General features: G+C 47.7%; 1 protein-coding gene across 1 annotated transcript; it reads right to left on the bottom strand.

Moving 5' to 3' along the window:
• Positions 1–509: 509 nt before the first annotated feature.
• On the bottom strand, positions 510–15,551 carry PGD (phosphogluconate dehydrogenase). Its single transcript, XM_061160431.1, has 13 exons — positions 15,406–15,551; positions 14,731–14,806; positions 13,864–14,043; positions 12,256–12,321; positions 11,303–11,421; positions 9,256–9,325; positions 6,909–7,043; positions 4,872–5,061; positions 2,275–2,405; positions 1,881–2,014; positions 1,411–1,510; positions 1,145–1,267; positions 510–1,050 (listed from the first exon to the last, which is right to left on the bottom strand). The coding sequence occupies exons 1-13, from the start codon at positions 15,411–15,413 to the stop codon at positions 931–933; spliced, it is 1,452 nt and encodes a 483-aa protein (XP_061016414.1). The 5' UTR covers positions 15,414–15,551; the 3' UTR covers positions 510–930.
• Positions 15,552–15,812: the final 261 nt, after the last annotated feature.

The following is a 15,812-nucleotide window of genomic DNA, read 5'->3' on the forward strand; positions in this document are numbered from 1 at the left end:
AATAGCCTTAAGAAGGCCAGAATTCTCTAGGCCAGAATACTGGAGTGGGTAGCCGTTACCTTCTCCAGGGGATCTTCCCAACCCAGGGATCAAACCCAGGTCTCCCAAATTGCAGGCAGATTCTTTATCAGCTGGGCCACAAGGGAAGCTTCTTAAGGAGGCAGGTATGATTATTATCCCCATTTTACAAATGAGAAAACAGAGGCCAGAGATCTTAAATAATTTATTTGTCTTAAGTCATGCAGCTAGGTGATAAGGTAGTTCACTCACTTCCTGACTATTTCCTCACCCTTCCCTCCGGTTAATCATTACCTAACTTTAGTGTTTCTGGTATTGGTTTTTTGTTTTATTTTTTTTAAAGAAAATAAGAAAATATTTAACAAGACTAAATAAAGGAAATAAACTAATTCAAATGTAATGAAATCAGGTGCACATCTTTCTGCCAGTGAGGCTATGGCTCAGTGTGGATGAGGTAAGATTACTTAAAGAGTCTGGAGAAAAAGCATAAATACGATTTTTTGTGGATTTTTTTTTTCTTTTATTAAGTAAAAGGAAAGGGAGTTCAGGTGTGTGATACAAAGGATCCAGTTTGATCAAATTCCACAAAACCCTTCCCCACCTTGATGAGAGCTGCTGCCTCCCTCACCCACAGGGGACATGCGGGGAACTCTGCCTCGGGAAGCTGGCTCACACTGTCTCACACACACTGCACTCCTGCTCCGTCCCAGGAGGCGAGGGCAGAGGGCGTGCTGGTTCTCTCAGAACTACTTGACACATAGATACTTGGGCCAACTCTTCAGAGGAGTTTCTTACAACACATGATATTGTAAAAGATCTGAGCAGAAAGTAGGGCAGAGGACCATGTAAGCAGTGCTGTGTGGCAAATGGAATGTCCCGGTCTTCGAAGTCATGGCTTGGAACAGAATCCCATCAGGCATTGTACGACGATGAGGACACGCTGCCCCCGTGGCCTGTCCAGTTGGTGTGGACGAACTGGCCCGGCTTGGCCAAGAGTTCGTAGGTGTGTGCCCCGAAGTAGTCCCGCTGAGCCTGGAGAACAAGGGACAGGCTGGTTAGGACAGAGGCAGGCACGGGACTCTGGGCACCATCCAGGTGGATGTTCACCACCCACCCTAAAGCTTACCTGGATGAGGTTGGCCGGCAGCATCTCGTGTCTGTACCCGTCGTAGAAAGAGAGAGCAGTGGTGAAGCAGGGCATGGGAATGCCTGTCTGGACACCAGTACTGATGGCCCGCCGCCAGGAGTCCTGAGCCAGAAAAGCAAAGCCAGAAACTAGTAACTAGCTCTCGGAAAAGACAGACTTTCAGGCGTGTGTGAAGAAGCAGACACCCTTCAGAGCAAAGCCCACTGAGATGAAACTCCCACACCACCCAGCTCTGGGCTACACACCTGGCAGTTTTCCATAGCTGACTTAAAGAAGTCATCCAGCAATAGATTCTGAAGTCCTGGGTTTCGATCAAATGCATCTTTTATCTTTCCCAGGAATACACTGAAATAACCAAGAGAGAGGAAGTCAATGAATCTCAAGTAGCAGGCTGACGGCCTGGCAGAAAGGAGAGGAAGTAACAGATACCCCAGCAAGCTACGAAGGCACCTGTCCTCCCGATCCCACCCTCAAAGCTTGCTGTACAGACCAGCAACACCGAAGCCCAGGTCGCGAGTGGTCTGGGCAGACGGCACGATGGTGCACATGGAAGCACTTGAGACGGGGCAGTGTGGACACTCGCATAACTGACACACAGGAAGAAGGTGAGGCGTGACACCTAAAGCTGCCTGGTTGCCAGCGAGGACTCCCTGTACAGCTCCAGGAAAGCCCTTCTGAGAGCGCCTGAGCCCCCGGAGCCCCCACCGCCACTCACCTCCTGATGATGCAGCCCCCTCTCCACATGAGGGCAATACCGCCATAGTTGAGGGTCCAGCCAAATTCAGTGGCTGCCTGTCTTAGCAGCATGAAGCCCTGAGCGTAAGAGATGATCTTGGAAGCATAGAGGGCCTGAAGACAGAAACCAAGACTCATCAGAGCTGCAGTCAGCACACGGATGCCCTATCCTCCCTGCCCCCTCCCCATCCCCCCCAGCAGCACAGATCCTGCTGCCTCATCCCCACCCCGAGCAGTGCAAGGACTACAGTTTAGGACAGGCTGCAGATCCGATCAAAGGGCAAGGCTGGACTGTCCCCCCTCCATGTGGCCTCAGGATGCTCTCCGGCAGCAGCCCCCTCCCCCACCTCACCCCCACAGGGCCTGCACCCCACCTTTCGAATGTCCTCCAGGAATGATTTCTTATCTCCTTCAAACGGGATATTCTGAGGCCCCTTCAGCTTTTTGCTGGCTTGGATCCTCTCGTCCTTCAGAGATGACAAGCATCTCGCAAAGACGGCTTCTCCTGCGTGGGGGGAGGGGGTAGATAATGTGTCACCAGTGTGCACACACAGAACGAGGAGGAGTGCTCGAGCCAGAGTGGTGAGGGGAGTAGAAGTGGAGCGCGACTTCAGTGTTACAAAGGGCTGGAAGTCTCAGCCTTAGGCCCCCAGAGTTAAAGCAAACTTTCCTAAGAAGCTCGAAACAGTTAATCTGAAAAGTAAAAGTCCAAGTCAGTCTTCCACATAAATGCTGGTATTCAACCACAAAGACCACCATGAAATTCAAAGGGGGCGCTTTAAGGGGAAAAACGAAGCAGCAAAATCACTATTATTACTATAAAATCACTATTAAGAATTAACTCGGTGTTGGTCCAACGGTAAAATTTGTTTCAGCTGGGAGGACTTTAATTTTTAAATGCTCACCAATGACTCAATTTATTTTCTTTTAAGCACTAATACCCATAACTCTGAAACAACCAGTACATTGAGAAGAGACACAGACTTCACCCTTCATAAAATTCCATTTTCTAATTCTTACAGTTTAATTTTCGGTATATCCATGATCATCGTTACAGTTTAACAGTTTTATTTCATTTGAGTAAAAAAATTTCAGTATAGTACTTTATCTTTTTGGTGAGGCAGGTGGCATAGAGGATCTTAGTTCCCTGACTGGGGATCAAACCCATGGTGCCTGCAGTGGAAGTGAACAGTCTTAACCACTGGACCTCCAGGGAATTCCCTCAGTATAGTATTTTAATATTAAGACCATTTGGTATCTTAAAAATCATCACTTATAAATATTCACCCAATTGACAATTTGCAAAATTAGAATCACTGACCATTTTTCCCAACAGACAAAATGAAGTAAAACCTCTAGGAACTAACAGGGGACCTTGGTTTTGAGGAAAGGATTCTGGCCATAGACTTAAGAGCGGGTGTCTCCCTGGCCCCGTCCGCATCTCTGGGCTCTTGCACACACATGATGACTTAGCAGTCCTGGGTAGAGGCTTCGAAAGACAAAAGGCACAAGAAGGCAAGTGTGGTGTAACCGCAGGGTTGCTTAAAGATTAGACAGAAGACTCGCTTCCCCATTAGTTCAGCAAGCAAGAATGGCACCTGGCCAGGGAGGAAGCTGCCTGCCATCCATAGGAAGGGACAAAGTCTCTGAAACATCCGAGCAGGACTCTCTTGAGGGCTGTAATACTCATATATTTGAGTCAATGATGAACGAACTGCTCTCAGTTACTGGTTCCATGATCCACCCCCGCCCCCGCCCCTGCCCGCCTAGGATGGTATTCAGGTTAGCTAAATAGCAGTCCACTTCCTTCTCTGCAGAGCTGGACTAACTGCTTCCCTCCTCACCAGGCCTGCAACCACCCTGTGAACAGTGAAGCGTAATTAACCAGGAAACCAAAGTTGGGGGAGATTAGGGAGGGAAAGGCAACCCGTGTCTGGAAGAGCCAATGTGTTGGGGAGCCACTGTGCCAGGAGCAACAAACAACCTGTCATTAAACAGGCCAGAGCCTTCCTTCACTCTTCTTTTCAGTCTTGCCAGAATGTATCTATTTTATTCTTTTATATTTGTTTTTTTGCCACAGAGAAAGGCATGCGGGATCTTAGCTCCCCAATCAGGGATTGAACCTGTGCCCTCTGCGGTGGAAGTCCCTATTTTATTCTTAAAGAACCATCATGCAGTTCTGTTAATCCTCTTAGTATTTTTATCTCTGCTGATTATTTTCTTCTCTCTACATCTTTTTGAGTTTGATGCTTAGCTCATTAAGATAAAAAAACAAGGGTGGGAAGGATATAAGACAACTTCAGGATAGCAGTACTCTTCTAAAAGGAGAAGGAACTTAGGAAAGAAATATTAAAGGACTGGAAATGCATAAGTAATATTTTATTAGATAACTGAGAAAAAACCTTAGCAAAATAGTAATAAATGTTGAGTACCTAAGATTTTATTATTGTGTGAACTGTTGTATGAAAAATTCCATTACAGTTACCTTTCCTATTAAAAAGACCTTGAGTCACTGACTATAGTTAATTTACTAATGTTAAAATGATCCAGGGACTTCCCCAGCAGTCCAGTGATTAGGACTCAGCGCTTTCACTGCAGGGCCCCAGCTTCTGTCCCTGGTCAGGGAACTAAGATCCACAAGCTGAGCAGTGCAGCCAAAAAAAAAAATAATAATAATAATAATACTCAAAGTCAAACTGCAAAAGACAGACAGTGATTCTGGAATTCATTTAAAAGCTCACATGACTGGCAGAAGGATTACAAAGAGATTCAAAGGCAGCTTCAGCCTCTCTCACACTGTAAATTTACGCAAATGCAGGAAGAACAGACTGCACCTGGAAAGCCGACTAGGGTTGAATAGGTGCTCGGAAAGAGCTGCTAACTCTCAGTGGCCGGGCTATACTAACACTCCAGAAGGACATCAGGATCAAAATCATGAGACAGAATGGTTCAGTCAAAAGCTAAGCGTTACCGATGAGGGTGACAGGCACGCCGTACTCCAGGGCGGAGATGGCGGTCCACTTCCCGGTGCCCTTCTGCCCCGCGCTGTCCCTGATCTTTGGCAGCAAGTGTTTGCCATCAGCATCTTGGAACTTGAGAATACTGGCTGTGATTTCAATAAGGAATGAGTCCAGCTCTGTCTTATTCCATTCCTCAAAGGCCTGTGTGCAAGACATGAAAGAAAACAATGTGAAAGAAACCAAGATTATATAGGAGACACTCCCTTAATGGACTCATCCTTCTCCCCTGTCAATACTGACGGATGCTCACAACCTGCTCAACACCTGAAGCTAACCGGCTCCTCTCCAGGACACCCGAACACTTCTCTCACCAGCTGAGTTTTATGTTGAGAGGCAGCTGCGTCTGATTGCAGCCTGTTGATGCTGGTCTTCTGATCACCAGACTGTGCTTCCCTGAGCCGGGTGTACCCTCACTTCGCATGGGTCTCCGTACAGTCACCTTTCTCCATCAGTCGATCCAGAGAGCGGCCTCATACATCCCTTTACTTTTCTTTACAATAATGATCATGAACTAGCTTTTTACAATCAGTCATTATTGTCTGTCTTCTCAAGATCCATGAGGGCAAGGACTTTGGTTTTTTCCACTAATATGTTCCCAACATAGAAGAGTGCCTGGCATATAATACAGCACTCATATTATGTAAACAAATTAAATATGAACACACACAAGAAAGTAATGTTTCTATGAAAACTAAGTCATTGTTTTTGAAAGAACAATAAAGAAAAATCAGTAAAACAAGGTAAATGGGGATGACACACATTTAAAAGTTAGGAGGGAAAAAAAATAAAAATAAAAATTAGGAGGAAAAAAATGTAGAGAATCTGGAAGGATTCTGCACTGTGTGCCTTGCAAGTAAGCATCTTTCAATCATGTTCCACTGGAAATAACTGAAAGGATGAACTCTAGATGAGAAGGCTGACTAGAATGCTGATCAGCATGGCCATACTTAAAAGGACCCAAGTCTCATAAAATGATGGGTGAATGAACTCTTGAACATACCTTCCGATATTTTTTGGGGGGGCTGCACTGTCAAGTATGTGGGGTCTTAGTTCTCCAACCAGGGATGGAACCCATGTCCTCTGCAGTGGAAGCTCAGAATAGGGGACTTCATTGGCAGTCCAGTAGTTAAGACTTCCACTGGTCAGGGAACTAAGATCCCACCTGTTATGCGGCCAAAAAATAAACGTTTGCCTATTTAATGATGCTGAAGTATCCAAAGAGTACTAACACCTGCAGTTTACTTTGAAGTATACATTTCAAATATATATAAGAAGTATATTTATATAAGATAAAACTAATAGAGGGATGGACAGATACTCAATAAAGCAAGTACTTAATATAGTAAAATGTTAATGGTATAGTCTAGGTTGTGTGTATGTAAGTGATCACGCATTCTTTCAGTTGTCTTATATGTTTGAACACTTTCATAATAAAATGTTGGGGGAGACACTTGTTTCCATCTCTAACTTTTTGATTAACTGTCAGCCAGTCCCACCTTGATCAGAAAAGCAGGCTTCCGCTGCTCCTCCCATGAGGGACCCTACAGTTGAGTGACACTGGCCTGACACACCATCAGGTCCCTGGTGGGGGTGGTGATTACCATCAAGAGCCCCTGGCTGAGTGATCGGCTGTCAGATTTTATGATCCTATTACTGAGAGCAGCCCTTGAATTAGGCTGAGTCCAGCCAGGCCACCAGAATGACCAAGAGAAAAAGAATGAGCAAAGATTTATTGCTACCACCCATGGGGCTTCCCAGGTGGTGCTAGTGGTAAAAAAAAAAATCCACCTGCCAATGCAGGAGATGTGGATTAGATCCCTGGGTCGGGAAGATCCCCTGGAGAAGGAAGTGGCAACCCACTCCAGTATTCCTGCCTGGAGAATCCCATGGACAGAGGAGCCTTGTGGGCTATAGAGTCCATGGGGTTACCAAGAGTCAGACATGACTGAGCATGCAGCACTCCCGCCCCGCCCCCTGCCCAGGCTCACCTTGGCCATCTCCTGGTGCCCCATGCCCAGGACGTCCTTCATCAGGTGGTAGGCCTCACAGATGAGCTGCATGTCCCCGTACTCTATGCCGTTGTGCACCATCTTCACAAAGTGTCCTGCACCCTCGTCCCCCACCTGTTAGAGCCACAAGCCAGGAGGCCTTCAGGGGTCCACAAAACACCAGAGGAGCCTGTGCCCAGTTCTTTGGCCAGGCTCCCTCCCCAGACAAAAAAAGGAGATGTATCTACAGTATTTTCAACCGCAAGGGGAAACGAGCTGGTCAGTTAAACCACTTGTACTTCAAACAATATAGAAAGGTTCTGTAGTTGTAATGGCCGCTGAGGGGTAAGGAGACCTCAGATGCAAGGTCTGGCCCTCAACCATGTAAGCCCAGAAATGTGTTCTCGCCAGGGTGCCAGAGTGGACAAGGTACTGATGTATAATAAAGCCAGCAAGGTTTTAAAACCACTCTGTGAATTTATGATGAGAAATTTAACTTAGTGTATCTTAGTGGCGACCAGTGTTAGTCCAAGTGACACCCTCCTCTGTCCCTGTGGACAAGCCACATGGGAAGCCAGAGTACCTGAAAACTGGCTGGAGGGCAAGGAGTCTGGACAAGGAGCGTGACGGGGCATCAGACTGGACAGTCAGGTGCTGCCATCTCCAGGCCAGGGACGTGCCGGGACATGCCTGCCCATGGACGGTGCTGGTGGCCCAAGCGGTGTCCCCGCAGTCGCACAGCCGGGAGGAATGCTGTCCCAGGTCACCCTTACACAGAAGCTTCCTCCACCCGCGTTACCACTGCTGACCTACCCTCTCCTGGTTTTGACACTTTCTTTGGCCGTTAAATAACATGGCTAATAACACCTTGCTTCACCCCTTCCTTCCTGTAACTTCAGTACTGAACTAAGGGGTGCCCACTTTTAGTGTCTAGACCAGTTTTTTCAATAACCTAAGGGTAGGGCTTGGGGCTATGGAAAGTCAACCAGAGTTGACCAAGATACACAAGCAAGTACTGTTATTTTTTCCATGGTTATGTCCTAAATGTATCTAAAAAAAAGTTACTGCCACTGTACCTTCATTTTTACTGTAGCAATTTATTCAAGGAACAAACTCCCTTCCCAATCCTCCACACTTGTGAGGAAGTTACTCAGTCCTCTGAATCACAGCACCAGCCCCTCTTGACACAAGGGGTTCAGACTGAGGGGTTCTGACTGACCTCAGTGACCACGGGTCAAAGTGTGAGGGCAGCTTAGTCACCAGGCCCTGCCAGGCCTGGGCATGGGGAGGACCCGTTATTCCCTTAAGTCCTTGTTTCATCCCTATCTTTTATCTCATGTAAAACAAAACATCATAAAAATGGTACGTAGAATAAAATTCCAGGGGATTAGGAGCTAAAGCGATTTTGGAGGTCACCCAGCCCAACCCCCATATTTGACAAATGAGAACACTGAAGCCCATGGAAGACAGTGACTGAAGCCCAGGGGACCCAGTGACTGAAGCCCATGGAAGACAGTGACTGAAGCCCATGGAAGGCAGTGACTGAGGCCCAGGGAACACAGTGACCGATGATCATGGAACACAGTGACTGAAGACCATGGAACACAGTAACTGAAGCCCAGAGGACACAGTGGCTGAAGCCCAGGGAACACAGTGACCACCTAATGTCACAGTTCTAGTTAGTGGGGAGCCAGCATGACAACTCAGGTGTCCCCAGCCCAGCGCTCTTTTCATTGATGGGATGGACTGAAGCTGTAACAAGAGACAATGTATTTTATTCATAACACAAAATATAGGAAGGGGCCTTGGCCTCTGTCACATTCAGTGAGGGCAAAAAGCTGCAGCTTTTCTGTGCTAATCTAGCACAGAGTACCCATCCCAGAAGCAAACTCCACATTTGATTCTGACATTCTTTTTTTTTTGGCTGTGCAGCTTATGGGATCTTAGTTCCCTAACCAGGGACCGAACCCAGGCCATGGCAGTGAGATTGTGAAGTCCTAACCACTGGACCGCCAGGGAATTCCCTTGGCATTCTTTCTTTAGCCATGAAGTAATATGACTAAAAAATCTTAGTTCACCTTGTCTTTCCTGTTCCTTTTTTAAGGAATCCCTATTTTAGATTAATTGAGAAGGGCTGCTTTTAATATCAACCAAAAAAAAAAACCAACCTCCAGTTATGAATATTAAGATACAAGGAATGTGCAATAGACACATTTTAGACACCAGCTATGCTAGTGACTTAAAAGACTGAGGCGCTCATGTGACAAAGCAAACCACCGGGCCTGCAGTGATCCTCTGCACACTCTGCCCGTGGTGCCAACCGGCTCAAGAGGGGCCCAGAACCTACCCAGTCACAGCAGGGTTCTCCCGTCCCCACTTTGGCGGCGATGCCTTGGAAGATGGCCTTGATGTGGGGCCTGCAGGAGGGAAGCGAGTGGTTCAGCTGCCAAGAACAGAAGGGCTGAGGGCTCCCTTAAGTTCTCAAGGACGGCCCCTCCCACCCAATTTTTCCTTTCTAATGGGAGGTGGAAGTGCCCTTGAAAAAGTAATGAATAAGCTAAGTCCTCAAGGTAAGCCAGTTGGAGGCTGCGGACTATCTGGTTTGAGATAAGAGACAAAAAGCCTGGGCGGAAGGGTCAGCAAAGCCCCAAGAGTAACTTCTGTGCATCTCAGAAGACACTGTGATCCCTGCCGTTCCCACAGAGCCTTCTATTGTCTGGAATGATGTTATCAGTGACGGCAGGACCCTGGACAGACAGAACCCGGAAGTGCTTCTAAGAGCTGCTCTCCTTATCGTTCGGAGAAAAAGCAGCTGCTCTACACTCCTTGCACGCCTCCTGTAACTCCTGACGCCTTTTCCTTCTGTTCTCCTCACTGCTGACCAATACAGGCTACTTCACAGAAGGGATTCGGTGAAGACACAAAACCTGAGAGCGCTGCAAAGGATGAGGGGCCGAGGCAGCTCCACTGTAGCCCTTCAGAGCTTCCCTGGACTTTGACTCACTTCTTCAGGTAAAAGTACCATTTCTGCTCCTGACGGGCCCGTCAGGAAAATATTCATGGGAACTGGAGCACTCATGAATGTCTGTGTATAGCACTTACGTGTGTATTGTCTGCAATTCTAACAGCCCCCACTAGGCAGTACCCAAGGTAAATTTTTTCAAGCTTTTGAGAAGCAGGAAGGCCTCTGCTTCTAGATTTTAACATATTGAAGAGAATCATTAGGGAAAGATTGAAGGCAGGAGGAGCAGAGGACGACAGAGGATGAGATGGTTGGATGACATCACCAACTCGACGGACATGAGCGAGCAAGCTCTGGGAGTTGGTGATGGACAAGGAAGCCTGGCGTGCTGCAGTCCATAGGGTCCCAAAGAGTGGGAAATGACTGAGCGAATGAACTAACTAACTAATCATTAGGGGAGTAATTAAAAGAATAATCTTCCCCAATAAACCCCTCATCTCTGGGGACTGGATTTGATAACTCCTTTTTTAAAAAATTTTTTTAACTTTTTTTTCTCCAAGCCTCAAAGCATGTGGGATCTTAGTTTCCCAAACAGGGACTGAACCCATGCACCCTACAATAGAAGCTCAGAGTCTTAACCATAAGACCACCAGGGAAGTCCCCCAATCATGTCTTACTTTATTGCCTAGTATAAGTCTAGAATATTTGGAAACCAAACTCATTCAAAAAAGCACATTACCTGTCCATGTCTCCCTTACAGGGATCCTTCCTTTTCTATTTCTTTCTCTTCTGCTCCATCTATTGTTCTCTATCTGGCTTTCTCTTTTCCTGCAGCCTCATCAGTGGTGTTTCCCTCAGTCTAAGTTACATATAACTAATTACTTGCATCTTTTCATTTTAATCCTCTACCCGGCTTATCACCCCAACCCTTCTGTCTCATATAGCCCACCTGTTACATCATCACCAGAGCACCTCCCTTCCGGCCGACTACCCGTCCCCTTACACACAGCACAGTGAGCAATGTAAAATTCGTTTCTTCCTTAGTTAAGGAAAAATTCTCTACCTGGTTTCCAGGGAACGGAAGAGGCCCCATCTGACTGCCATTACTCAGTGATTAACTATATCTGAGCTGAAGAGGCAAATCTTACTCCTAAGTCCAGACAGTGCATTATCTGAGCTGCCTTCTTAAAGCCTCTGAACCCTTAAAGCCTACTTAGAACTTCCAATATTGGTACTGGAGGAAATAACAGAGAAAAAAAGGAAAAGAGAAACAGACACACACATTACATCAAAGCAACAAAATGTATAGATAAAAGACTGTGTCCAGTGTCTCCCATGTCCATCACTCAGACTGCACAGAGGAAAGTGTGGCAGGGCTGATCTCCAGGTCCAGGCTCCCTGTGCCCACACAGGTGGTGCCTGTGGTACTTACCAGGCCTCCTTGTTCCCTCCGGGCATAAGCGACGGGCCATACCGGGCCCCGTCCTCTCCACCGCTAACTCCGCTCCCCACAAACAAGATGCCCTTCTCCTTGAGGTCTCGACACCGTCTCTACAGGAAAGAAAAAGAATTTCATCATATTTCCTAAAATCAGTTTCTCCCACCATATGAGACAGGTATGGACATCCCACATTTGACTTCAGTGACCCAAGAATCCAAGAATAACCTGGCCATTCAAGATACTTAATTCCCTCAGTTTGGGAACTTAAAAAAATCCATGGACAAGTTTAAGATAGCTACCCAAAGAGAGGGCTTCCCTCGTAGCTCAGTTGGTAAAGAATCTGCCTGCAATGCAGGAGACCCAGGCTCGATTCCTGGATTGGGAAGATCCCCTGGAGAAGGAACTGGCAACCAACTCCAGTATTCTTGCCCAGAGAATCCCCATGGACAGAGGACTGTAGCCTGGTAGACTACAGTCCATGGGGTTGCAGGAGTCGGACACGACTCAACCCAACAGGAAGTAATAAAGCCAAACATATATTCTCACCTTACAGACTTTGTACAATAAGACTCAATGATGAGGTGGTTTAATACAAGCATGACTTATGGCCATTTGGCACTTAGCTTGTACCGGGACTTTCCCAGCACATGAAACCATTAGAGCAGCAGTCCTCACCCACACTGCCCAGTGATGTATCACGTACTGGTGGAGAGAAAGGCAACATGAGCATAAACGCCCAGCTTGCCGAGTCTAAGTAGCAGTCATCCTTCTGAGTTACACGTGTGACCGGTGAGAACCTCATCCATCAGGTATGTCTTGATGGCCAGTCCCCAAAGAATCAACACCACAGAAGGATGTCCACTCTCCCCTTACATGTGCAGTGCTGCTACTTTTTTCTAAAATGTTCCCAGAACCTGGAAGAACGTGGACTGAGGAACACTCACCATGGTATCCCTGTATTCAGAATTTCCTCCATCAATGATGATATCACCAACGTCTAGCAAAGGTACCTGTTAACCAGACACCAGCATTAAGGCAAAGAAATGAAAGACAAAATTGAACATACCTTGACCAGTTAAAACAAACAAGAATTTATCCCAAATAAACCCAGCCTGAAAGTGTGTGTGTGTGTGTGTATAAAGTTTAATTTTCAACAATCCTCTCTGAGGCTAGAGCTGAAAGTCAAAGTGTCAATCACTCAGTCATGTCTGACTCTTTTGCAAACCCTTGGACTGTAGCCCACCAGGCTCCTCTGTGCATGGAATTCTCCACACAAGAATACTGGAGCAGTTTGCCATTTCCTTCTCCGGTTGATCTTCCCAACCTAGAGAGAGAACCCAGGTCTTGCACACTGCTGGCAGATTCTTTGCTGTCTGGCCACCAGGCCAGGGAAACCCTATTTGAAAGCTTAGGGCTAGCAAGCAAACCCAGTCAGAACTCTCCACAACTGAAATGATTCTTTTTAACTAAGAGTTTTACAACAAACAAATCCTACTTGGAAAATTTTATATTTCCAATGGGTAACACCTGTCTAATTTATATTCCTAGATTGGATTAGTTTTAAAAGATCTATAAAATCTCTGTCTGCAACAGAGTGTGGGTCCAGTAAATATCTAATGGTTTGGTATATGAATAAATGATTTGATCACCACCATTTGAAGATGGCAGAAAAAGACCAGGCGTTGAACAAGAATATCTTCCTATGGCTCACCAACTAAGCTGGCTTTATCATTCAATCTCCCCCAACAAGGGAGATTCATTATTCAACCTCCCCTACAAGGCTCCAGTTTATATTACTTAATACTGTCCTGTGCTGAAGAGTGGACTTCCATGGTGGCTCAGATGGTAAAGAATCTGCCTCCAATGCAGGAGACCCAGGTTCGATCCCTAGGTCAGAAAGACCCCCTGGAGAAGGGAATAGCTACCCACTTCAGTATTCTTGCCTGGAGAACTCCATAGACAGAAGAGCCTGGTGGGTTACAGTCCAGGGGTTCGCAAAGAGTCAGATACAACTGAGTGACTCTCTCTCTCACACACACACATTGAAGAGTACTCTGCAATTTTCCAGTTCATTCTGTCTGAACTAGTCCTGGGCAGCCTGACATCTTACTACACAAAAAAATCTGGTGTCATTTATCACAACGGTCTTCTTTTCTAGTTCATTTTTCTTTTTTAACAGAGGCATAGTGGAATCTTAACCACTGGACCGCTAGGGAAGTCCCAGAACTGTAAGTTTTTTTGAACATCAAAGATAGAGTTCACTGAAATTACTGATATCTATATTCTGGTTGATAATGAAGTCTTACTGACATGTCTCTTGGTGGCCTCAGAATTTTATATACAAAGAATTATTACCACCCAAGGATATACTGTTACTTAATTAGCGCCAATCAAGTTAAACACCACTGAGTCATTAAAGCAGCAGTTTTGTCAGAAGTGAGCACATTGCATCCAGAAACTGAAAAGGGACAAAAGTTCTTAACTAAAAAGCAGTGAAAGAGCTAAAGGAAGTCCTGTCAGATAAGTGACAGCTGGGGAAGAGCCGGCCTCACCAGTTTCTCAATGAAATCATCGACGGCCTGACCGGCCTTCACAAGCAGGATGATCCGCCGTGGCTTCTTCAGCTTGGACACCATTTCCTCCAAGGAGTGAGCGCCAAGCACCTTGGTGCCCTTCGCCTCATTGGCCAAGAAGTCATCAACTTTGGAGACTGTCCTATTAAAAGCACAGACCTAGAAAGACAAGGGGCCTGATTAGGAGATCTAGGACACAGAAGACCTTCAGACTGAGGATCAAGGGACAATGGGTTTCTACACAGCCCAAGGTTTTGGGGAGGGAGGACCCTGATTCTAACTTTTCTCCACCCAAGTGCTGATGGATCACCGTCAAGTTAACTATAACAGGATAAAAAAGCAAAGGACTGGATATAAGCAAAGGTCAACTGCCCGTAACATATCGGGCCAGAGCCTGTCACTATTTGGTTAGGACTTAAATCTGGGAACCAGCTAGTTCCAGACTGTTACCTTTTCTCACTGATAATCCTTGTATCTAAGCCAGTTTAGTACTCACACCTGATCTTTTCTCCAGATCCCATTAGGCAATAAAGTTAGAGATCTACACTTTGGGAGGGACTTCTCCTCCTCAGGAGAGGGGCAGGTTTACTCAAGGCCACAAACCTTACAGAATGGGCAGATCCCTTCAGCAGGACTCCTTTCTGAGAGGACTGTGAAGTCGGCCCTCCCACCCCCACATGTAAAGTGGGCCTTCTCTCTCTGGCAAAAATGTTAAGCAACAACAGAGCACACAGCAAGAGAACCACGGTTCCAGGTTACAGGGGATCTTCCAAATCAGAACAGTCCCCCACACTCAGGCTAAGGCACGGAGGACCCCAAGGGAAGAGTGTGCCCCTCCCCACTTACCACAAAGCCATGGTCATTCATGTTCAAAATTAAGTTCTGGCCCATGACAGCCAGTCCAATTAGGGCAATGTCAGCTCTGAAATAGGGGAAGAGGAACAAAGGAAACTGTGTCAGTTGCACTTAATTCATCACAACGCAGAGTTTTCCAGCTTTTGATACAATTAACAACTCGTTTTAACGTTCCTCTAGCCCACTCCTCCCTGTTGCACTTTAAACCCCGGGGTTGCAGCCTTCAGGCCACCCCCCCCCCTCTACCACTTCGCCGGTCCCTAAGTTCTCCTGGACCAACGACACATGCACGAGGAGGGGGTTCACAGCACGGAGTCTTTTCTGCGCTACGGCCGAGCTGGTGATGACGCGTCCGAGGCCTTCCGTCTCCGCAGCCGGGCCGTCCAGGGACCCGAGCTGCCCTCGGCCACGCCTGTCCCCTCCTCTCTCTCTCCTTTCCTAGGAACGGGATCCGCCCGCGTCGCCGCGAGGGGCAGAGGGGCTGGGTCCCAGGAAAGGCGAGGCCGCGGGGCTGACAATGGGGTCCGGCGCTTCTCTGGAGGTCCCGGGCTCCGGGCGCCACGAGGCCGGGCTCTGGAGACCCCCGGGGCGAGGCGACGTCGGGGACGGCTCCGGTGTCCGTGGTGGCCCCTGGAAAGTTCCCTAGCCACCCGCGGGGTCACTCACTGGGCCATGGCGGCGACGGCGGCGACGGCAGAGCGGACTGGAGCAATCAGACCCGAAGTGCAGGGAGAGCACGGCGAGGATGATCCGGGCTGAGTCCCGATCCGGCTCGCCCCGGGAGGCTCGGGGCCGCGGCTTTCCAGCGCTGGCCAATCGGAAGGACGGGGCGGAGTCTTGATGCCACGCCATTGGTCCGGCCCGGCGCCTGTTAGACCACCTGAGGCAAGTAGGCCCGCCCACTCCTAGGGCTGGTTCAGGAGAGCGCCGAGCACATCGATGACACCTCCTGCTCGCCCGCGGGGGCGTGGCTCGGGCTGGGGGCGCGGGTCCCGGGCAAAGGACACGTAGCGCAAGAGTTCTTCTCCGAGCCTCGGTCCGGAAGAGTGATGGCTCACGTCGGGCCGAGCTTT

The sequence above is a fragment of the Dama dama genome, chromosome 14 (genome assembly GCF_033118175.1).
Source record: "Dama dama isolate Ldn47 chromosome 14, ASM3311817v1, whole genome shotgun sequence".
NCBI lineage: Eukaryota > Metazoa > Chordata > Mammalia > Artiodactyla > Cervidae > Dama > Dama dama.

Coding starts and splice junctions, on each gene's coding strand:
- PGD (XM_061160431.1), bottom strand. Junction 11,422..12,255: donor CTGAATACAGGGATACCATG/GTGAGTGTTCCT, acceptor TCTTTCCTGTAG/AGACGGTGTCGAGACCTCAA. Junction 1,051..1,144: donor TGCCGGCCAACCTCATCCAG/GTAAGCTTTAGG, acceptor CTTGTTCTCCAG/GCTCAGCGGGACTACTTCGG.